Here is a 23,684-nt window from a genome sequence, read left to right on the forward strand (position 1 = left end):
ACTATGATTCCTGTTCTGATTTTACTGCTCCTCCATCAGTCATTGGCTGAGAAAGGTATGAGTGTAAGATGTTTTTTTCATTGCTTGTTTAGCCAAAGAATCTTTGAACATAGTTTATTCCATGAGTACAACAACAGAAAACGGTCATTTGTAGTGTTCTATATAACTGAATCTGTTTTCACTTCTGCCATTAGTTTGTATCAACATTTCCGACTACAACTTCAGGATAACTGTGCCCCATGGGAATATAACTGAAAAGTTAAATCATGAAGTGAAATGTGAAAATGATGGGGACCCTTGTTTCTTTGGATGCAAGCCAAGCAATAAGATATGGTTCGAAGGATCATCTGCTTGCTTGAATGCTTCTGTGAATGTTGGAAATCTCACCTACTACTATACCTTATATGAATGTAAGTAAACTTTTCTTTTTAACCCTTATTAAGAAAGATGTTAAGAATAATAAACAGGCCAAATTTACCAGTTTCTTGTGTCAGTAGAAAGGAATTAGCTAAACACCTGTTGGTTGGGGGAGGTTAACTGGTGAAGGAAGTGTGTGGACAGCACGTGTGCAAAGATTCCTTGTTTGCGCCTGCATACTAATTTTTGCATTGGCCTTAGTAAATAATTGATTTCTATTGAAAACAACAGCATAGAACATTTCTTTTCACTCCCTTTGGATTTCACACACTATGACCAATAGTGTTCAATAACGGCACCCTGTTATTCTACAGGATAGTTATCTGTTTGATCTGCCCTGTCCTGTACTTCTCAGATACCAATTGCTACCAATGCCAATGCCAGGAAACTTCTATCCTGACACTATTTCACAATTTGGAGGGCATTGACCATGGTATGAAGCAAATGATGGGACTCATTTGCATAAAGGATTTGTGTCCAGATCTCTTCAGAAACAGCCATGGTGTTAAGAAGGCATTTATAAGGTAAGTGGCAGTCTTTTGTTAACATTCTTTTTTTTTTTTTTGGTGAGCAGAGAAGGCATTATAACTTACCTCAAAGAGAAAAAAGCATCTTTAGTCTCTTAAATTAACTGTTTTTACCATAGACGGCCTTGCAAAAGTATTTTACCTTTAAACTTTATGATATTTCGTCACAATACAACAACAAATTTCAACATATTTTATTGTGATTTTATGTAATTGAACCACACAAAGTAACACATTATTGGGAACTGAAAAATGATTCATGGTTTTCAAAATTACAGTTCAAGCCAAAATGATTTCAAACCTTCTGATGGAAAATAGGACAGCCATCTTTAAAAAGATAAGAAGAACTATGTAACATGAGTTACAATTTTGAAAGAAAAAAAAAGTATTTGTCTTTAATTGCTTGTTATGAAATATTGCAATGTCGCTGTTGGGGTCATCCATTTTGGTCGCACATTTTGACATGCGCAGCTCAACAGACGTCGCAGCTCTGACGTCACTGGGAGTATAAACCGGCTGAGACGCAGAGTTTCGTTGCCATTTCCCGCCTGTCTCACAGGACAGCGCAACGGTGGTGCATATCTGGAGAGACAAAAGCTCGCAGGCAAACTTTTGCTCCACAAGGCCATTCCTGGAAGAGCTTGAAAGCTGGAAATCTGTCTGATACGAGAAGATCAGCAGATTTATTTACCGATCATAGACCACGCCGACACCCGTTGTAGGTGGAAACCCACAGAGGTTCTATGTCCAAGGAGAAGAGTTTTCCCTCCTTGTGTGTGCAGTCGACTAAAGGTTTATCTTTTCCCCTCCTGGGCGGATGTTTTTTTTTTCTTTAATTTGATTACGGACGCGGTGAAGCGGTTGAATAAACAGTGACAGTTTGTGGTTTGGTTAGTAATTTGTAATTATTAAAGAGCTTTGAGCCCATAATCACAACACCAGAGGACATCTCTGATTTCTATTCATAAGTAATGATTTTTGATTAAGAAATAAAAATGTTTTCAAATTATGATTTAAAATTATAATTCTTGATGAAGATTAATTAATCAATAATCATAATCCTTACATAATCAATTCTCAATGATCACTTCTCAATAATTATTATTTTATTTCTCAATAATCACTGGCAAAATCTTTGTTAGCATTAATAGAAGTATTCCTATAAATGCTGAGCAATGTTTTGCATGTTTCTGATAGTATTTTATGTTGGTTATTAGCTCCTAGCTTTTGAGGTTGGAAGGTCTCCTTGCCATCGCCCTAATCTTTAGCTCCCTTCATAGATTCAGTTTAGGACTGTGACTGGGCCACTCTAATACATCACTTGTGCTTCCACTCAGAAAAAATATGTTTGTAAAATGAAAACAAATACTCCAAAACTTTTGTTGCCAAGGGTATGAATAATTCTGGGCTTAATTGTACTTACAAATGAAAATCTGAGTGTGGTGTTTATTTGTATTCAGTCCCCTTTACTCTGACTCCCCTATACATAATGCAGTAAAACCAATTCCTTTTTTTAGTAAACAGAGGTGACCAGTGTGTAATTTAATCTTAATAATAGATAAATCCAGCTGTTCTTAGAAAACCTCAGAGGTTTGTTGGGGAATATTAATAAACAAACAGCATCATGAAGACCAGAGAACACAGCAGACAGCTCACGGAGAAAGTAGTGGTGATGTTTAAAGCAGGTTTGGTTAGAAAACGATATGCTAACCTTTGGACATTGGATGGTGCACTGTTCATTGTATGACCTGAAAATTGAAGGAGTATAGTAAAAGTGGAAATCTACCAAAACATGATTTGCTCCTGTTGAAGAGGGCGGTCTTATCACTGAGCTAAAGCAATTAACACAGAACTCAGAGAAATATCTCTTCCCAGCCTTCAAGGGGGGAACTTTTATTTCTCACAGCGCACAGAACATCATCAAAAAATTCCAAGTATACCCTCCTTTTCAGTCCTTACAGGGCGGTTTTATACAGATACAAAGCATTGATGTGTATTGGGGTCCTCTTGACCAATTCAAATCATCATACTCATTTATAACTTTTGGCATCCACAACATTGGCTCTCGGTTGCGGTTCCGGGAATACAACTCCAGCCCAACATCTGGAAAAGATCAGAATGGCCTACGTGATAGTTTACAATAACATTCTCCTTATTTTGGTCAACTCTTCATTCCTGAGCTAAACTGGACTGCTGAATTGATGTCACGCTGACATGTCAGGGGTCAGGGTATCACAAGATTTCCTGGCTAAACTGCAATAACAAGCCCATCAAATATTCCTCACGCCAAGAACTTTTCCCTGATGTAATCTGTTTCCAGACAGCTTGCATGTTTACTCAGAGTGAACAATTCTTCACAGAATGTATCTTGTAAGGGTAAACACAATAATAGCACTTTTAATCTAACAAACAAAGCTTCAAGCATCCACACTCCCTAAGCTGACAGGAATAACAAGACCATTAATCTGAGAAGCAGTTAAGAGGCTCCTTGGTAACTCTGGAGGAGTTGCAGAGATCCACAGCTCAGGAGGGAGAATCTGCTGACATGAGAACTAATCATTATGCAGTTCGCTTTTCTGGCCGAAATGGAAAAGGGGCAAGAATAAAAGGTTGTGGACAAAAATTCAAAAGTGCTCCTCTTTGCCACAAGCAATGTGAGGCAACAAGTGGAACAAGGTGCTCTGGTCCGGTTATGACAAAAACTAAACATCTTGACATATGTGCTGAACACTCTGTTGAAAAACAAACACTGCACATCACCTTGAACACACCATTAAACACTGTGAAACATGTGCATATGCCAGACCTGGTTAAGATCAAGCCATGCTCCGGTGTCGAAATGGCCCAACCAAAGCCAAGAGATATCCCATTGAAAATTCTTTGATAAGACCTTAAAATTGCTGTTTATAAATAGTTCAAACTGACTAAGATTGAATTCTTATACAAAGAGTGGCCAAATATTTCAGTCTCTATGCACTAGTTTGTTTTAGTCTATTACATAAATTCCAATAAACTGCACTAAAGATAAAGAGATGTATGTAATCTTGGAAGGCACTGTAAATATGACTGTTCAATCATTGTGTTGTTTGCACACATTTTGTTTTGTTTTGTTCTTTCTTTAGAGTGGAGAAACAAATAATCCACCACATTATGGACACATCTCAGCCTGAGGATGGAAGCTTCAGGTCCCACAGACTAAAGTCCATGTCTCTGAACATTTTCAAAATCAACAATTCAAACCTCAACGTTTCAGAAGCCACAATCCCAATAGATGTTCCACAGGTACACACTCTGTAAAGATGTTGAGGTATTGAAAAGACATAGTTATGATGTCTTTAGTGAGGCCATCTCTTGACCATCTTCAGGTGATTCCACAGGTTTTCTGATAGATTCAGCTCTGATTTCTGGCTAGGCCATTTCAAAACTGTCGATGCATGGACAGTCCCAGACATATGTTCTCCACAAAAGATAGCAAAGTAAAAACAGCACACATATTTTGTGGCCTTAAGTTTTTATCTTTTGTGTGATTCCTGTTGTTCTGCTGGTTGTCACCCACATCCTGCTGGTTCTGTTGTTTGTAATGACTCATTGAATTAAATCCGTGTTTTGAAGTAGGGAAGTATACACAAGCCATCAGGAAACAGGGATATTGGCAACATGGCTTATTTTCCTGGCTCTATTGGCCTCATCATGTGTCGAGGTAGGAAATCTTTACTGGCCGTCAGTTAACTCTTACATTACTCCTCACCTCTCATCGACTCTTTTTATTTGGCACCCCAAAGGACAATCCTCAGTCAGAGATCAGTTGTACGTTTCCACACGTTTATTAAAACCAATCTGAATTCAGAGAGGAGACACCACACTTACACGGGTACCTAGAAACGTCTGTGTGTTGTCTACTTTGGAGGTGCACCACAATACCTTTATATACCCCTCACTGCTATGCAGTACACATACACAATCATTCTGTCTGTGGATGTCTCCCAGCAACAATATAACAGTTCCTTATGTCCAAATAAGGAGTGGTTCTGGTTATTCTCTTCTAGCAAGCTTGTCTTATCTTGTCTCCGGCCTTCCATTTACGACCTTGCCCTCTCTCTACCCTTTCCTCCTTTGTCATTCACCAATTTATGACCTTGCATTTTCTATGCATCACTCCCCTATATCTGCACACAGGTTACACACATAGATAGTTTATATTCTAAAATCCACACATAGATAGTTTATATTCTACACATGCAATATGCGTTTTCTTTCCTTTTCTCTGCCTTCCCACAATGTGTGCGAGCTTTAAGCTGCTCCAAAATATTTTCTCATGACATGCACAACACAAACGTTGTTTCCTTTGTCTTTCTGATTTATTTATTTAAAATGTTGCTATTCTCCAAGTGGTTTTAGGATTTCAGACCCTCTGAGGTGCAATAACTTGACACAAAGAGCCAACATTAAACTGGATAAGTGAGTCAACATTTTAATCAAACATTCACATTCCCGGTTACATGTAGTTTTTCAAAACAACACTCCTTATGCCTTTTTGCAAACAGTCTCAGTACATCTCAGCCAGTCTGGTACATTCATCTTATTTGTTTCACTGTGCTACTCACTAAGGGTATCTCCAATATCGACACACATCCAAGACTTTTGAAATTTTAAGACATTGGTAAAGAGATCTTGCTGTGCAGAGTGACCAGAACAGACAGCCAGAAGCAGGACCAGGAACAAGTCATATCTTTCCCCAAGAATGTTAAAGCAGATTATCAAAATAAAATAGTCCCTCCAGCGTGTCCTGTGCCGTCCCTGGGCCTCCTCCCGGTGGGACGTGCCTGGAACACCTCCCGAGGAAGGTGTCTAGGAGGCATCCGGTATAGATGCCCGAGCCACCTCAACTGGTTCCTCTTGATGTGGGGAGCAGTGGCTCTACTCTGAACCCCTCCCGGATGGCCGAACTCCTCACCCTATCTCTAAGGGAGTGCCTGGCCACCTTACCGTGGAAGCTCATTTCAGCCGCTTGTATGCAGGATCTCGTTCTATCGGTCATGACCCAAAGTTCATGGCCATAGGTAAGGGTAGGAACGTAGACCGACCGGTAAATCGAGAACTTCGCTTTTTGGCTCAGCTCTCTCTTCGCCACATTGGATCGGCACAGCGTCCCCATTACTGCGGCAACTGCACCGATCCGTCTGTTGATCTCCCGCTCCATTCTCCCCTCACTCGTGAACAAGACCCCGAGATGCTTGAACTCCTCCACTTGAAGCAGGAACTCTCCTCCAACCTGAAGAGGACAAGCCACCCTTTTCCGGTCGAGAACCATGGTTGCGGACTTGGAGGAGCTGATCTTCATCCCAGCCGCTTCACACTCATCTGCGAACCGCCCCAGTGTCCCAATTACTGTGGCAGCCGCACCGACCCGTCTGTCAATCTCCCGCTCCATCCTCCCCTTACTCGTGAACAAGACCCCAAGACACTTGAACTCCTCCACTTGAGGCAGGAGCTACCCTCCAACCTGAAGAGGACATGCCACCATTTTCCGGTCGAGAACCATGGCTGCGGACTTGGAGGAGCTGATCTTCATCCCAGCCGCTTCACACTCATCTGCGAACCACCCCAGCGTCCCCATTACTGTGGCAGCCGCACCGACCCGTCTGTCGATCTCCTGCTCCATTCTCCCCTCACTCGTGAACAAGACCCCAAGATACTTGAACTCCTCCACTTGAGGCAGGAGCTCCCCTCCAACCTGAAGAGGACAAGCCACCCTTTTCCGGTTGAGAACCATGGCTGTGGACTTGGAGGAGCTGATCTTTATCCCAGCCTCTTCACACTCATCTGCGAACAGCGCATGCTGTAGGTCTTGGCTAGAGGGGGCCAGCAGGTCCACGTCATCTGCAAAAAAGAAGAGACAAAATGCACTAGTCCCCAAACCAGACCTCCTCCGGCACTTGGCTGCGCCTAGAAATCCTGTCCATAAAAGTTATGTACAGGACCAGTGACAAAGGGCAGCCCTGCCGGAGTCCAACATGCACCGGGAACAGGTCCGACTTCGTGCCGGCAATGCGGACCAAACTCCTGCTCCGCTTGTACAGAGACCGGATGGCCCCTAATAAAGGGCCCCCAACTCCATACTTGTGTTGCACCCCCCACAGGGCATCATGAGGGACACAGTTGAATGCCTTCTCCAGGTTCACAAAACACATGTGGACTGGTTGGGCAAACTCCCATGAACCCTCAAGTACCCTGCAGAGGGTGTAGAGCTGGTCCACTGTTCCATGGCCAGGACGAAAACCACACTGCTCCTCCTGAAACCGAGGTTCGACTGTCGGCCGAACTCTCCTCTCCAATACCCTGGCGTAGGCCTTACCAGGCAGGCTGAGGAGAGTGATCCCCATATAGTTGGAACACACCCTCCGGTCACCCTTCTTATGAAGGGGACCACCCCCCCAGTCTGCCGGTCCAGAGGCACTGTCCCCGACCGCCACGCAATGTTGAAGATGTGCGTCAACCATGACAACATCCAGAGACTTGAGGTACTCAGGGCGGATCTCATCCACCCCCGAAGCCCTGCCACTGTGGAGCTTTTTAACCACCTCGGTGACTTCAGCCTGGATGATGAAAGAGTCCAACCCTGAGTCCCCAGCCTCTGCTTTCACCAGGCCTTGCTCCAGGGTGGGACCCCGGCTCCGTCGTACCGAGCGAAATCACGTGCCTCGATTTTGTGGTCCTCATGAACGTGTCTTGAACCACTCTTTGTCTCACCCGTCACCTAGAGCCTGTTTGCCACATTTATAACCTACAATTTGTCTTTTGAACGATTCAAATTTGTTTTCAGAGGGTCCACTGTATCAGCAGAAACTGCCTTAGAGTGAAGGAAGTATTTTAGCTTTTCATCTGTAGCTTATTGAGCAACATTTATACCCAGTAGTCATTGCATTATATCTTGGGTTCAAAGTCGGTTAAGATTATCCTGCATCTATTTTGCTAGTATACAATGTTGCTTAAAGATAGAGAGAAGAGGAAGAGGAGGATGTAAGTTTATCTGAAAGTAGCACAAGGGATCAGTAGATAACAGAACAGGAAGGGGAAGACAGGCTGCGCAATGCTGGCAATTAGACATTTTCCACATATCGAGGTTAAACAAAGATCATATTTATTATCTTTGTTTTACGCCACAGAATGAATATTAGGATGTAATTGGACATAAATTTGTCACAAATATTTTCTTTACAGCCCTCTTGGTTGGTGTACCAAACAAGTACAGTTTTACTTTAAACCTGAACACATGCAGAATATTTATGTTCATAACTAAAGGTGCAACGATACGTTTCACCGCACAACCCAAAACAAAGTACAACAAAACAGAGAAGACTAAGGTTAGTCATTCAGCTGCAATGATGGAGAAAGAAAAGTGGAGTGAACCAAAGGTGATGAGAGCCGATTTTCCAGCCCTTCATTTTTATCTTGCATTCATGCACAACTCGCTGTTGGACACTGGGATTGACTATGCAGTAAAAACACTCCAACGTAAGATTTCTTGTTGTTAAATGTTGGCTCAGTCTAGTTGAAAAATTCCTTAACAGCAGCACTGACCAATTTTTAAATGGTTTTATTGTTGAATAATCCTTGATTATTGAAAAATATCTAAACCAAATTGCTAGTCAGTTCTATACTAGACACATTGTGCAAGTTGTAGAAGATAATAAAATCAAAATGTTTTAAAAGATTTAGAAAATTCTTTCTGAACTGCTGAATAAATTAGAAAAACATGTATTTTATGTAGATCAAAATGACTTTAAAACTGAGGTACCATGGTTTCTGTGTACCATTAAACCTGTAATGATTATTCATGGGAAATATCAAGTAATCAGTAATGGGAGCTGACCTACAGTGTTTATATGTAAGGCCCAGAAATTCATGCTATGCCCCTGACCCTATTTGTGCAAATGTCCAGACATATAGAGAATAGAGCCAAATGTTGTCACATATAAAACACAAATAAATTTGATACAATGGCCAGTGTATTTGCAAAGTCACTCTTGTCCCATATTTTCTCCTATTAATGATGATCTTCTCCACTGCACCATGGAATGTAAATAATGTCCTTCTCCTGATTGAGACCTTTATACAATGAGAGGCTACTAATCCTTTGTAAGCTCTCTCCAAAACTCTTGCTTTAGCTAAAGAATACAAATGTGAAAAAATTTGAAAAATCCAATTAAGACAGCTGAACTTTATTTACAGTTAATTTGATTCAATATAATTGATAGGAGTGAACTAAAAAAGACTGAATGCTCAGAAGTTGCTGTGAAGATTGTGTACACTTACGCAACCAGGTTACCACGCCTTTTAAATTTTTTCCTTGTTCCCTAACAGATTTGTTTGTTTTTTCTTGATTTGTACAGGGTGAATACATAATAGCCTATTTTTTCACATCACAAAAACATTTTAACAAGGATTTGAGAAGCAATGTACTTTTGCAAAGTCAGCTGTTTTTGACATTGCTAAAGATTGTGTGCGTGTCTTTATTAGAGTGCGTTGACATTATTTTATATTTTATAATTTGCCATTACTAGTTGCATCCCAGCAACAAATCATTTGTTCCTGAGGTGTGGATACCTGTGAATGCACTGAAAGCCATTCCACAAGAGGAGAGGTGTCTTGGTCTTGTCAGCTACATGCATCACAGCCAATTCCAAGTATAACCCATCCATATCAGATTTTTTTATTTAAACTTTTTTTTTAAACAGATTGCTATTATAAACAAACTGTGACCTTTTCTTCATTCCTGTTCTGACTGCCTCCATACTAGTTTCACAATGAGACTGTTTCATCGATGGTTGTCAGGATAGAACTGTCAAGGAATCATCATCTACAGAATCTCATGCCACCAATCAAAATGATTTTCAGCGTTAAAAAACAAGAAAAGGTAAGACCCATTTGGTTGAGTGTGTTTTACTATGTGTGGTGGCAACGGCTATAGGGGTTCGTCCTGTAACCGGTGTTTTGCCAGTTTGAACCCTTGCTGAGTCCTTGGGCAAGACACTTCACCTGCCTTGCCTGCTTTTGGTGGTCAGAGGGCGCCCGGTGGTGCCAATTGTATGGCAGCCTCGCTTCTGTCAGTCTGCCCCAGGTAGCTGTGGCTACAGTGTAGCCAACCACTATCAGTGTGTGAATGTGTGGATGAATGATTGTAGTGTGAAGCACTTTGGGGTCCTCGGACTCGATAAAGCGCTATACAAGTGCAGGCCGTTTACTATGACCTGGGTCAAAAAGCTAGAGAGCTCTCTCTTCAGTTCAGAAAAAGTTAGAAAAACTTGTTTATAAAAATTAAGGAAAAGAAAATTTATTTGCAATATTTCAACATTGAATCGAATGTAACCCTGCATTGTTGTGTTGTTACAGAATCATTCCCAGTTACTGTGTCACTACTTTGATGAACAAGGTAGGTGTTTGCCAAACAAAATGTCAAGCTAGTATTCTAGATACATAGTAATAACAACAAAAACTCTTTTGTGATGAGGCATATTAAACGTTTTCAGTTATAAATAATATGTGGGAATCACTGGTATCTAAAAAACTTAAACTGCACATTAGCTAAAATGGACACATAACTATCTATTTAGACACCAGTGGAGTTGGTCCACATCTACATACAGCTGCAACACAAACCAACTCTAGCTGCTCTTATTCATAAAGACACGCAAAATAAGGTGCTGCCGTAAAATCTTTTATATATTAAAATCTGAAAAATGTGGTGTGCATGATACACATCCAGGGTGACATTCATTCAAGAACCACCCCTGCTGATCTTTTTGCTAATCTTCAATGAATGCCAGATTTTTAGTCTACATAACTAATAGTTATCCTGTCTACAGATGCAGTTTTCATTGGCCTCTTGGTCGGTATTTGGATTAATGCTGTCCTCATCTGGAGTGTCAGCTCCTAAACTGACAGCCATGTCTTGGTGGTTTTGCAGTTGAGCCATACCCTTTCCATTTTCAGATGATGGTTTAAGCAGAGCTCTGTTAGATGTTAAAGTCTTGGGATATTGCTTTTACAACCTTACCCTGTTTTAAACTTCTCATCCCTTACTTGTCTGCTGTGTTACTTGCATTCATGATGCTGTTTATTCTCTAATGTCCTCTAACAAACCTGTGAGGCCAGAAACAGAACAGCTGGATACTTCATACTTAGATTAAATTACACACAAATTAACATTGTTTACTAATTCTGTGACCTTTCAGGCAATTAGCTACATGTTTTTCATGGTTATTGAAGTAAAGACAGTAGACATCTGCTTTTGTTCCTAATCATACTTTTGTCCTTTGTCATGGCTTTAGTAATTATTTATTATTTTAAAATTTTGACACTGTATTTTAATATGCACTTATACTGTTGTTCTGTATGAAATCTCTATGATTTTATACAATGTTTGAACAGGTCTCTCTTGAAAAAGAAAATGTATTTCTCAGTAGGATTTAGCCTGTATAAATAAAGGTAAAAAAGGACGCAAGGGTATGCCATATTGTTCAGACACAGAGTTTAAAAAGTAAATTAAAAGATCTTGCTTTTTCTTCCAAGATTTTGACTGGAAACCTGATGGATGTGAAACTAACATCGGCCAGGACAACGTTACTTGCAACTGCAACCATGCAACAGCCTTTGCTGTCTTACTGGTAACAAAGTTCCTTTGGAAACCACATTAATTCATCTCAAAGCCAATGATTATTTCACAATAATTTTAATATAACCAGTAAGTTTCAGAATGTCTGCTGGTATTATTTCTCCCGTTTTAATTTTGCAGATAAGAATACCAATAAAAGAAGCCCATTGGAAAATACTGTCTCACATCAGTTACATAGGCTGTGGTCTTTCTGCTTTCTTTAGTGCTTCATCTCTTGTAATATATGTATTTAGCAGGTAAGTGTCCACCTTTCAAAATAATTTTGGCATCACAGTGTTATAATAACATACAATATTATCCATAGTTATGTATCTTTTATTGTCCAGAAAAACAAATTCAGTTGCCCTTACTGCAATACGCTTGGTAGTAATTTAAAGGGAAAAACCAACCAGTTGCTGCCAATTAAATTAGGGTGAAATGGTCAGTAATTATGAAAGAAACTCATCTCAGACTCAAATACCTCACATAGACCAGTCTAATGTTGGAGTTTTAAGCTTAAAGGCATTACCTTTTTCCAAATGGATATGAAGAAACTGCAAAAGCTCCGACGTACTGTTTAGCCTAAAGTGGACATGTTTGGCCACAAATTCCACATTTGACAAAAATCAGCCATACTCAGACTATAGACACAATTAAATTACTGATACTCATCTTTTTACCATTGCTTTATATTTCCACGGTTTTATTCTAATTTATTGTTAATTTTCTGATTGTATTTCTTCATTCATTCAATTGATTTTACAGCAAATTTTATTAGTTTTTTTTTTTTTAGCCTGGCTGTGTCAAAGTCAGTGACATGACAATATTTTATAACCGTTATTATCTGCTTTAAAGTCTAATTTTCTACTCCTATTAATCCACCTATTAATTAGCTTACATGTTTGACAAATTTTAAGATTTGTGTTATGAATGACATGTTTGATATTTTCTACCTTGCTATGTTGTTTTACTGTCTTTAAATAAACTGTTTTATATTGTTAAAGTCCCATCTGGGGACATGCATTGCAAATTAGCGAATGCTATAAATGTTATAATGTTCAGTATATGCTTATACCTAATGGTCCCATGCAAATAAACAATAAAGAAACATGTGATTTGGTGGCCGAAAGATGTGAATATTTTTAACAAACGCCAGATAAACTCAAAGGGTACTTGGGTAATTCCTATTGTGTTATATTAAAATATTTATAAAGAGTGTTATCTATGACCTGTGCAATCATTATATGGACTTACTGAATTTTGATTTTCTTCTTTAGAAGCCACAAAATGGACGTTTCCATGTCTATCCATGTAGCTCTGAGTGGGGCCTTGTTTCTTCTCAATTCCACCTTCCTGCTGACTGAGTGGGGGGCCACTGTGAAGCTTGAGTGGGTGTGTGAGTTTGTAGCTGCGCTCATGCATTACTCCCTGCTCTGCTGTTTCACCTGGATGGCCATAGAGGCCCTGCACGTCTACTTACTGCTGATAAAGGTGTTCAACACCTACTATAAACACTACATACTCAAAATGTCTCTTGTTGGATGGGGTAAGTGCTGCTTATTACATTTTAATGGGTCTCATCAGTTTGGTACATGAGAAAAAAAATAAGCTTCAGGTTTTCAGAAAGGAACTGGTTTGTTTAATTTGCACAAATGAATTTGCTTTGATTAAACATTATATTTTTTTCTGGTACTGCATAACATTTATAAGCTACAGTCTACAAGATGGTCCCCATCAACTTTGTTGAAGGCACAGAAAGAATAGTATAACATGTCAAGAAAAACTGTACAGTGATGCTGCAAATAAATTGCACATTGTTTTTAAAAACTGTCACTAAAGGATGCCATTTCCTACTTAAATTGTGTAAAACCTAGTAGGTTGCATGAATGCATTTAAAATATAGAGCCAACACATAGGCTAAACTCAGAAGCTAACTTCCGTTGGTTTGCCTAACTTGGTCTCAGAGTTTGCTCGATGAACTCGTGGTATTCCGCTATGCAGCATTTTTGGTACCATCTCAGTAAATACCCAAATTGCTAAGTTGGCATGTAGTGTCTAAACTGCTTTATTTATTTATTTATTTATTTAATAGTTTCTAATCGGAGACATGTTAGCAAGACTTCACAACCTTTTAGGGCAGCTGATAGCTTGTACTTTCTGATTTGAAAACTAGTCAATAGGGCAGAAATTCCTTAATGATGCCCCAAAAGATGAGATTCGGGATTAGGCTGAGAGATCCCTAACAAGTGCCTTTATTACAAATTTAGTACTGAGTTTATGTTTCTACAAAACTACATGCATGATTTTTGTTTTCTGTTTTCTAGGACTTCCTGGGATAATTGTGGCAACGTCTTTATGTGTGCAGAATGTTAAGCAGTTTTATGGAGTTACACAGTTGACCATGTCAGATACCAATCAGACCAATGCAATGTAAGTAAAATATAACTTTGAATAATGACCCCACTTTTAAGATTAAGATCTGTATCATTTTAATGCATTTCTATTATTATTGTTATCATTATTTGTTTAATTGGCTATTGGGAAGTAAGCTTTATAACTGGATAAATATTGAGCAGTCCCTAAATCTCATACAGGCTGATTTTTTTCATCGACATACAGTACAGACCAAAGGTTTGGACACACCTTCTCATTCAAAGAGTTTTCTTTATTTTCGTGACTATGAATATTGTAACTTCACACTGAAGGCATCAAAACTATGAATTAACACATGTAGAATTATATACTGAACAAAAAAGTGTGAAACAACTGAAAATATGTCTTATATTCTAGGTTCTTCAAAGTAGCCACCTTTTGCTTTGATTACTGCTCCTCACACTCTTGGCATTCTGTTTATGAGCTTCAAGAGGTAGTCACCTGAAATGGTTTTCCAACAGTCTTGAAGGAGTTCCCAGAGATGCTTAGCACTTGTTGGCCCTTTTGCCTTCACTCTGCGGTCCAGCTCACCCCAAACCATCTCGATTGGGTTCAGGTCCAGTGACTGTGGAGGCCAGGTCATCTGGCGCAGCACCCCATCACTCTCCTTCTTGGTCAAATAGCCCTTACACAGCCTGGAGGTGTGTTTAGGGTCATTGTCCTGTTGAAAAATAAATGATGGTCCAACTAAACGCAAACCGGATGGAATAGCATGTCGCTGCAAGATGCTGTGGTAGCCATGCTGGTTCAGTATGCCTTCAATTTTGAATAAATCCCCAACAGTGTCACCAGCAAAACACCATCACACCTCCTCCTCCGTGCTTCACAGTAGAGGCTGACATTTTTTCGGGAGTCCCATGGGTCACGGGATTCCCATGGGAATTCCGCGGGACGGGAGACAGCATCAGTAAAGATCACGTGATTGGGACGGTACAGGATAAAAAATGAACGGGAGCGGGAGCTAACCAATAGGAGGGAAAATAAACTAGGATCAATTGTCCTTGGAAATGTAAAACTGAGACTTTGTTATAAACTTTAAGAAAAAAAAAACTTGGATCGACGCCGCCATTGTGTAGTTTTTTTCCAACAAGCCTATACTATAATGCGAGTCAAACAAACTACACGACCCACAAGCCAACAGTGCTTCTGCTCGATGTTTTCCACCTGCGTTCAGAATGGGGGGAGCAAACACAAGTGGAGAATTGGACCTGGTAAAATTGGATTTGCAACGTAAAGTCAGAAGTAAGGACTTATCTATTAAACTCATAGAGCTGACAGGAAAGTCGCACATATTACCGAACTTCAGGAGAGTTGAATGTAGCAGTGTTAACATGCAGTCTGCTGCTTGTAAAATGTATTTAGTTGTAATCAAGTTCACCAGTGATTAAGGGACACTTGTAAGACAGATTCTGGATTAAATCAGCCCTACATCTCTTCATCCGTCAAACCAAAAGTACCAACACATGTTAGGTCTCATCTGACCAACAAAACTGCTGCATGTGCACTAAAGATTTAAGAGCTTTTGCCACAGTAGAGGGGAAAGGTACGGAGCCCTCGAGGGGACATGGGGGATTTTATTTTATTTGTTTTGCGTCCCCACGCAATACTTTTGCGTTCGGCATTTTGGAACAAGAGCACAGATGACAAATTGCTCATAAAACAAACACTGATATGTGATTGATATGGTTTATTTGTCATATGCAGGTTAACATGCAGTAAACAATGCGATTAAATGCTTAGGATAAGAAGAACCGTTCAAATCACGATAAAAAGCAAAAACACTAATGGCGTACAAAACAAAGTACACATCATGCAGCAGTAATAAGCAAACAAAGTGTCACAGATGTGGTTTCGTGCAGTTTTATGGACCAGAGTTCAGTAGTTTGTTTGACAGCTTGTGGATAAAAACTGTCTTTTAGTCTGATTGAACATAATTTTATTTAAGGCCGATTTCAAAATAAAACTCAATAAATCTCAAAACGGGTGTAGTGTTTGTTTCATTTTTGCAGTTATCTGGTTTGGAAACTATCCCACAAAGTATTGCGAAATAACGCAAAGACTATTGCGTGAGAACGCAAAAAGAGAAAAAATTCCCCCATGTCCCCTCGCGGACCTCGTTGAAAGGCTTCATCAAGGGAAGATATTAAATAAATATGTTGTGAAATAGAAAAAAATTGAATGTACCATTAAATGTACAATTTATTTAATACATCATTAAATATTAAGTGTACCACTAATTACGTCATGTTGTCTTTAAAATTATACTTAATTATTCAGTGGCACATTTAATTGCATAATAGTCCATTTCATGATATAATGGTACATTTATTGTTTCTAATAATGTATTAAATAAATAAATGGTACATTTAATTTAATGGCACATTTAATGTTACATTTCTTTCATGTTACATTTACTTCACTTATGGGACATTCACAACATTTATTTATTTAATGATGATTTTATTGTATTAATTTTGTCCAGTTTGACCCTCCATTCTTGATGCCTGTATAAGAGGTCATGTCAGAATTTGAATCAGGTGTTCTGGAGCAGACACACATCTAAAACTTGCAGGGAAGGGGTCCCTGAGGACCAGGGCTGTGAACCATTGAGGTACAGTTTCTAAATTGTGAAAGTAATGCCTTTTTGACCTTTTGTTCAACAAGTACAGTTCTCTTACTAGGTGCATTTTTCTTTCGTTCCAGCAACTTGAAACATAAAAGTGATGTCATTGTTCAAAGGAAACGATCACTTAATAAATTAGTAAAATACAACTATGTACATTTTGTTTATTCAGCTAAGATAGGCATGGTCTGTTTCCTTGTTTGATATTTTATTATTTCTTCATTATTTTTCTTTTTACTTTTACTGGCCTTTACTACAGCTAAAAACAGGGACCTAACTGGTCCTTCAAACAAAGAAATTGCCAAAAATCTAAATGAAGAAAACAAAAATGGGAGTGGCACAGGAGTGGGAGTCGTTCTGAATGGGAGCGGGATGGGAGTGGGAGTCAATTTACCAGGAGTGGGACGGGACAGGATTTTTTTCGTTATGCTGGCCTGGGATTGGGATGGGACAAGACAATTTTCTGTGGGAGCGGGATGGGACAGGAGAGAAAATCCACTCCCGTGTCACCCTCTACTCTGTACTAGCGCTTAGCCAGGACGGCGGGAGGGTTAAATATTGTTTCGCTTCACAGATTTTTATGTATGCCACACCCTCTTATTTGTATATTGTTTAAATTTCCTGCTCATTTCAAGATATTTTGTCTTTTCAAAAATCCGACTAAATAATAAAAAACAAATTAAGGTGAAGACTTGAAATCAAAGACCGGATAGTTCAGTAATCCAAATATGCTGTGCTTTTCTAGACTGTTAACATTCTTTTTAAAATTATGAATGGGACATTGTCCCAAATCTGCCTTCAAATGGCTGTAACAACTGTCAACCATTTGAAGGCAGCATTTATTGTTACAACTGCTCATAAAACAAACAACGCTGATATGGCATTGATATGGTTTATTTGTTATATGCAGGTTAACATGCAGTAAACAATGCGATTAAATGCTTAGGATAAGAAGAACCGTTCAAATTACGATAAAAACAAAAACAATAATGGCGTGCAAAAAAAAGTACACATCATGCAGCAGTAATAAGCAAACAAAGTGTCACAGATGTGGTTTCGTGCAGCTTTATTGTCCAGAGTTCAGTAGTTTGACAACTTATGGATAAAAACTGTCTTTTAGTCTGATTTGAAGATAATTTTATTTAAGGCCGATTTCAAAATAAAACTCAATAAATCTCAAAACGGGTGTAGTGTTTGTTTCATTTTTGCAGTTATCTGGTTTGGAAACTATCCCACAAAGTATTGCGAAATAACGCAAAGACTATTGCGTGAGAACGCAAAAAGAGAAAAAATTCCCCCATGTCCCCTCGTGGACTCCGTAGAAAGGCTTCATCAAGGGAAGATATTAAATAAATATGTTGTGAAATAGAAAAAAATTGAATGTACCATTAAATGTACAATTTATTTAATACATCATTAAATAGTAAGTGTACCACTAATTACGTCATATTGTCTTTAAAATTATACTTAATTATTCAGTAGCACATTTAATTGCATAATAGTCCATTTCATGATATAATAGTACATTTATTGTTTCTAATAATGTATTAAATAAATAAATGGTACCTTTAATTTAATGGCACATTTCATGTTACATTTACTTCACTTATGGGACATTCACAATATGTATTTAATGATGATTTTATTGTATAAATTTTGTGCAGTTTGACCCTCCATTCTTGATGCCTGTATAGGAGGTCATGTCAGAATTTGAATCAGGTGTGCTGGAGCAGACACACATCTAAAACTTGCAGGGAAGGGGTCCCTGAGGACCAGGGCTGTGAACCATTGAGCTACAGTTTCTAAATTGTGAAGCTAATGCCTTTTTGCCCTTTTGTTCACCGAGTACAGTTCTCTTGCTAGGTGTATTTTTTTTTTCGTTTCAGCAATTTGAAACATAAAAGTAATGTCATTGTTCAAAGGAAACAATCACTTAATAAATGAGTAAAATACAACTATGTACATTTTGTTTATTCAGCTAAGATAGGCATGGTCTTTTTCCTTGTTTGATATTTTATTATTTCTTCATTATTTTTCTTTTTACTTTAACTGGCCTTTACTACAGCTAAAAACAGGGACCTAACGGGTCCTTCAAACAAAGAAATTGCCAAAAGACTAAATAAAGAAAATAAAAATGGGAGTGGCACAGGAGTGGGAGTCGTTCTGAATGGGAGCGGGATGGGAGTGGGAGTCTATTTACCAGGAGTGGGACGGGACAGGATTTTTTTCGTTATGCTGGCCTGGGATTGGGATGGGACAAGACATTTTTCTGTGGGAGCGGGATGGGACAGGAGAGAAAATCCACTCCCGTGTCATCCTCTACTTCACAGTGGAAACCAGGCATGTAGAGTCCATCCATGCACCTCTTCTGCGCTGCACAAAGACACGGTGGTTGGAACCAAAAATCTTAAACTTGGACTCATCAGACCAAAGCACAGATTTCCACAGGTCTAATGTCCATTCCTTGTGTTCTATAGCCCAAACAAGTCTCTTCTGCTTGTTGCCTGTCCTCAGCAGTGGTTTCCTAGCAGCTATTTTACCATGAAGGCCTGATTCACACAGTCTCCTCTTAACAGTTGTTCGAGAGATGTGTCTGCTGCTAGAACTCTGTGTGGCATTGACCTGTTCTCTAATCTGAGCTGCTGTTAACCTGCGATTTCTGAGGCTGGTGACTCGGATGAACTTATCGTCCGCAGCAGAGGTGACTCTTGGTCTTCCTTTCCTGGGGCGGTCCTCATGTGAGCCAGTTTCTTTGTAGCGCTTGATGGTTTTTGCGACTGCACTTGGGGACACTTTCAAAGTTTTCCCAATTGTTTGGACTGACTGACCTTAATTTCTTAAAGTAATGATGGCCACTCGTTTTTCTTTACTTAGCTGCTTTTTTCTTGCCATAATACAAAAAACAGTCTATTCAGTAGGACTATCAGCTGTGTACTGTATCCACCTCCTGCACAACACAATTGATGGTCCCAACCCCATTTATAAGGCTTGAAATCCCACTTATTAAACCTGACAGGGCACACCTGTGAAGTGAAAACCATTTCAGGTGACTACGTCTTGAAGCTCATCAACAGAATACCGAGAGTCTGCGTAGCAGTAATCAAAGCAAAGGGTGGCTACTTTGAAGAACCTAGAATATAAGACATATTTTCAGTTGTTTCACACGTTTTTGTTAAGTATATAATTCCACATGTGTTAATTCATAGTTTTGATGCCTTTAGTGTGAAGCTACAATATTCATAGTCATGAAAATAAAGAAAACTCTTTGAATGAGAAGGTGTGTCCAAACCTTTGGTCTGTACTGTACGTAATCATATGTTACGCCAGCAGGTTATAAACTCTGTAAAGATATAGATTTATAGATTTAGATTAACTCCAAACTTCCCTTTCTGATCACAATCTAAACATTATCTTGAGGGCTTCCCTGACATCTGTTATTAGAATAGTTTCTAGGAAGAGAATCTATTAAAATAAAAATCCAAACTTGGTAACACATCATTTGCACTGCCTCCGAAAGTTCCCTATTAAAATGTAGGAAAACTCGGGTCTGTTATTATCTGTCTATCAACTGTTGGTCTTACAGCTGCTGGATCACAGATGACTCCTTCTTCTACTCACTGAACCTTGTGTATTACACCCTTATATTCATATTTAACTCTGGCATACTGATGGCAGTGGCCTCAAGCATCTGTAAGATGAAACGAGTGTTAAAGACACACTCAAAGCATAGAGCTTGCACTGATGGAAAGTCCAGTGGAGTTCCACAGAAGTTCAGTACATCTTGCCAGAGTGGATTCACTTTGCTGGGCCTTACCTGCCTTATGGGGATCACCTGGGGCCTGGCCTTCCTGGGATCTGGTTATGTCAACTATCCAGTCCTCTATCTTTTCTGTATCCTCAACTCCTTACAAGGTAAGAACTATCAGTTGTGTCTATAGGTGTGTTAATGTGCTTCTCAGCAGAGCTGGCTCTTGACATAGACCGTATGGTGGAATAGGACACCAGCTGCAACAGGGGGCAAGGCTGCAGCAAAATAACAAATAAAAAAAAACATTGTATAAATAATAGTACTAATGTGAAACCCTGCCTGTCATCCATTGCTCAGGGTCCAATAAAAATAAAAGTTCAGAAAATACAAACATGAAGTGCATGAAGATTTATATTTCTCATGTTAACTGGTCCTGCACCAGAGAGAACTTCCTAAGCATCTTACCTAGACAAAGGAGAAAAATTACAGAATTTTTGTTCAGTGGTCCAAAGCCCTGTTTTCAGATGAAGGTAAAGTTTCATTTAATTGGGAATGAAGGTCCCAGAGTCTAGAGGAAGAGTGGAGAGGCACAGAATCCAAGTTGCATTAAGTCCAATGTGAAGTTTCCACAGTCAGTGATGATTTAGCCATTTGCTGGTGTTAGTCCACTATTAGCGTTTGTCCACCAAAAGATTTGTCATTCTTGACCCGATTCGGCTGCCTTCGTGGTAGCAGGAGTCAGCAGTGTTCTTCATGATTATGTAGCCTACCTTTATAGTGTGACACCTTTAGCTTCCAATATTTAAAGTTTTCCCAATATTCAAACTTTCTGAGACACTGAATTTAGCATTTTCATTATCTGTAAGTCTAATTAATGTAATCAAAATTACAGGAGATAAAGGCTTGACATATTTCGTTCTGTGTTTAATGAATCTACATAATAACCCTCAATTCATGAAATGAGTGACAAAAATGTAGAACTTTTCACCCTATTCTAACTTTTTGAGATAGCATTGATGCTGGAACAGCTAATCCACATAATGAAACCTTTAATGCACACAGCTGTTGCCATACATACAGTATTTAGGATTGTGTTGGCAGGAGCAAATTATAATCTTGCCCAGGTATAAAATGGCTAGGGTCGGCTCTGCTTGTTTCAGAGGAGCTTAAATTAAAATTTACCAATTCTGTGTATCTTTTTGCCAAGGTCTCTTCATCTTTGTGTGGATATGTCTCTTGGCTAAGAAGCACCGAAGGAGAGAAATGGAGGATAAATGGTCTTCAACCCCTGTGAGGACTTCAGACATCAATATTCAATAGATCTCTTCTCCCACTCCTCTGAATGGATTCCAATAACTCCTCTTATGTAAATGTGCCCACATTTATGGGCACCCTTGGTAAAAAGCCTTAAAATAAATTAACCCTTTATTGCATCTGCATAATTTTGCATAGAAAAATTATTAAAAGTCCTAACTTTAATTTGATTGTTCAAAAAAGAGAAACAAAGCAGAACATGTCATTAAAGTAAGGCAGAAGTGTGTTGAATTCCAAGTTAGAAAAATGTTACAAGGAAAAAGCTACTAACAATAAATTAACAATATCTAAACTCCAAGAAAAACTTTCGAAGGTTTAAAACATTTTAGGGTGTAACAAACAAGTCTATATAGTGTACACATATTTATCTTGGCACCGCACACAGTAAGTACAGTCAGCAGGAAGGTAAAAAAAGCTTTTTGATAAAGAACGTCTGACTTTTTTTCGTGTGAGTTTAGGTTACAGCAACAAAAGGCTAATTTATTTTTAGGTTTTCCTCAGCTTTACGCAAGATGCTTTCACAGCTTTTCATACACCTTAAACCTTTTCACATTTTCATTTTGTCACATTACCGCCACAAACTCCACTGTATTTGACTTTCTTTTCATACATGAACACATGGTTGTGACGTGGATGGAAAAGGAAACATGATTTTAAATTTGACAATGAAATAGAGTGTGTATTCATCCCGTCTGAGTCACAGCCTGATGCTGCCACCACTGTGTTATGATGGAAATGGTTTAATCAAGTTGCTAGTTTTTCATCATACATAAATAAATTATCAACAAGTAATTATGTGACTTTCAGTCTTCATTTCAATATGTACATGTATGGTTTTTTTTTTCAGTTGTGTGCTAACATCTAATGTGTTGGATGGGTGCGAGGACTTGTTATCACTCATGTAAAAACTTTGTGCTGCAAGGCACCTGCACTCCGCTCTGTATCATGCTCTGGTATGCAGCGCTCCCTGTGTGTGTGGGATTCCATTATCTATTTGTACACACACACACACACCAGAGGCCCGTGAGAACCAGCCTCTTCTCAGCCTCACACACACACACACACCCTGTCTGAACTGTCTGTTGAACTGTGTTTGGACCACAGCATATAAATAAAGAGATAGGGTGTCAATACTTTGTAGTCTGCACTGCAAAGTGAGCTACCCTTGCTGCAAGTAAAACTGACTCTGTATCGTTCTTACCTCTGAGTTGACTAATTAATACCTAACATAATGTTTGAATCATTTGCATTGCATGTGTAACCCATCTTGTTCGTTCTGATCCAGCAGGTTGACTTCACGACAGACACATTCTGGTTCTCTGTATTTATTCTAACAAGAGACAAAAAAACAAGTTGGTGGTTAGCAGCTCCAGCATCTTCTGCCTCACAGACAGCAACAGAAAAAGGGGAAGAGCTGACTGTGGTTTTAACATCAATTTACATCAATATTCTACATTATATTTAACACAGTTAGCAATGAATACATATATTGTGGTAAAAGAAACAGAGTACTCACAAATATTTAACATTCAAAGACTATCGTACAATTGGCAACTGAATTGTTACTTTGTATCAAAAAGTAAAACATACCTAACAAGAGACAAATAAACAAGTTGGTGGTTAGCAGCTCCAGCAGCTTCTGCCCCACAGTAACAGACAGCAACAGAAAAAGGGGAAGAGCTGACTGTGATCGTATAGTGGTTTTAACATAAATTTACATCAATATTCTACATTATATTTAACACAGTTAGCAATGAATACATATATTGTGGTAAAAGAAACAGAGTACTCACAAATATTTAACATTCAAAGACTATCGTACCCCTCCTTGAACCACCACCTTAACGTGGTGGAGGGGTTTGAGTGCTCAAATGATCCTAGAGGCTATGTTGTCTGGGGCCTAAATGCCCCTGGTAGGGTCTCCCATGGCAAACAGGCTCTAGGTGATGGGGTGATGGTTCAAGAATC

At 39.0% G+C, this 23,684-nt stretch overlaps 1 protein-coding gene across 2 annotated transcripts; it reads left to right on the plus strand.

The window, feature by feature from the left end:
* Positions 1-22,598, plus strand: LOC124867368 (adhesion G protein-coupled receptor G3-like). Of its 2 annotated transcripts, XM_047363781.1 has the most exons (13): positions 1-55; positions 195-410; positions 773-941; positions 4,067-4,226; positions 9,509-9,631; positions 9,745-9,861; positions 10,338-10,377; positions 11,517-11,611; positions 11,740-11,855; positions 12,876-13,144; positions 13,923-14,028; positions 20,238-20,566; positions 21,610-22,598. In XM_047363781.1, the coding sequence occupies exons 1-13, from the start codon at positions 4-6 to the stop codon at positions 21,720-21,722; spliced, it is 1,905 nt and encodes a 634-aa protein (XP_047219737.1). In that variant the 5' UTR covers positions 1-3; the 3' UTR covers positions 21,723-22,598. The 2 variants fall into 2 exon arrangements, with proteins under 2 accessions (XP_047219737.1, XP_047219738.1); XM_047363782.1 differs by lacking the exon at positions 9,509-9,631.
* Positions 22,599-23,684: the final 1,086 nt, after the last annotated feature.

This window comes from Girardinichthys multiradiatus, chromosome 4, assembly GCF_021462225.1.
Source record: "Girardinichthys multiradiatus isolate DD_20200921_A chromosome 4, DD_fGirMul_XY1, whole genome shotgun sequence".
NCBI lineage: Eukaryota > Metazoa > Chordata > Actinopteri > Cyprinodontiformes > Goodeidae > Girardinichthys > Girardinichthys multiradiatus.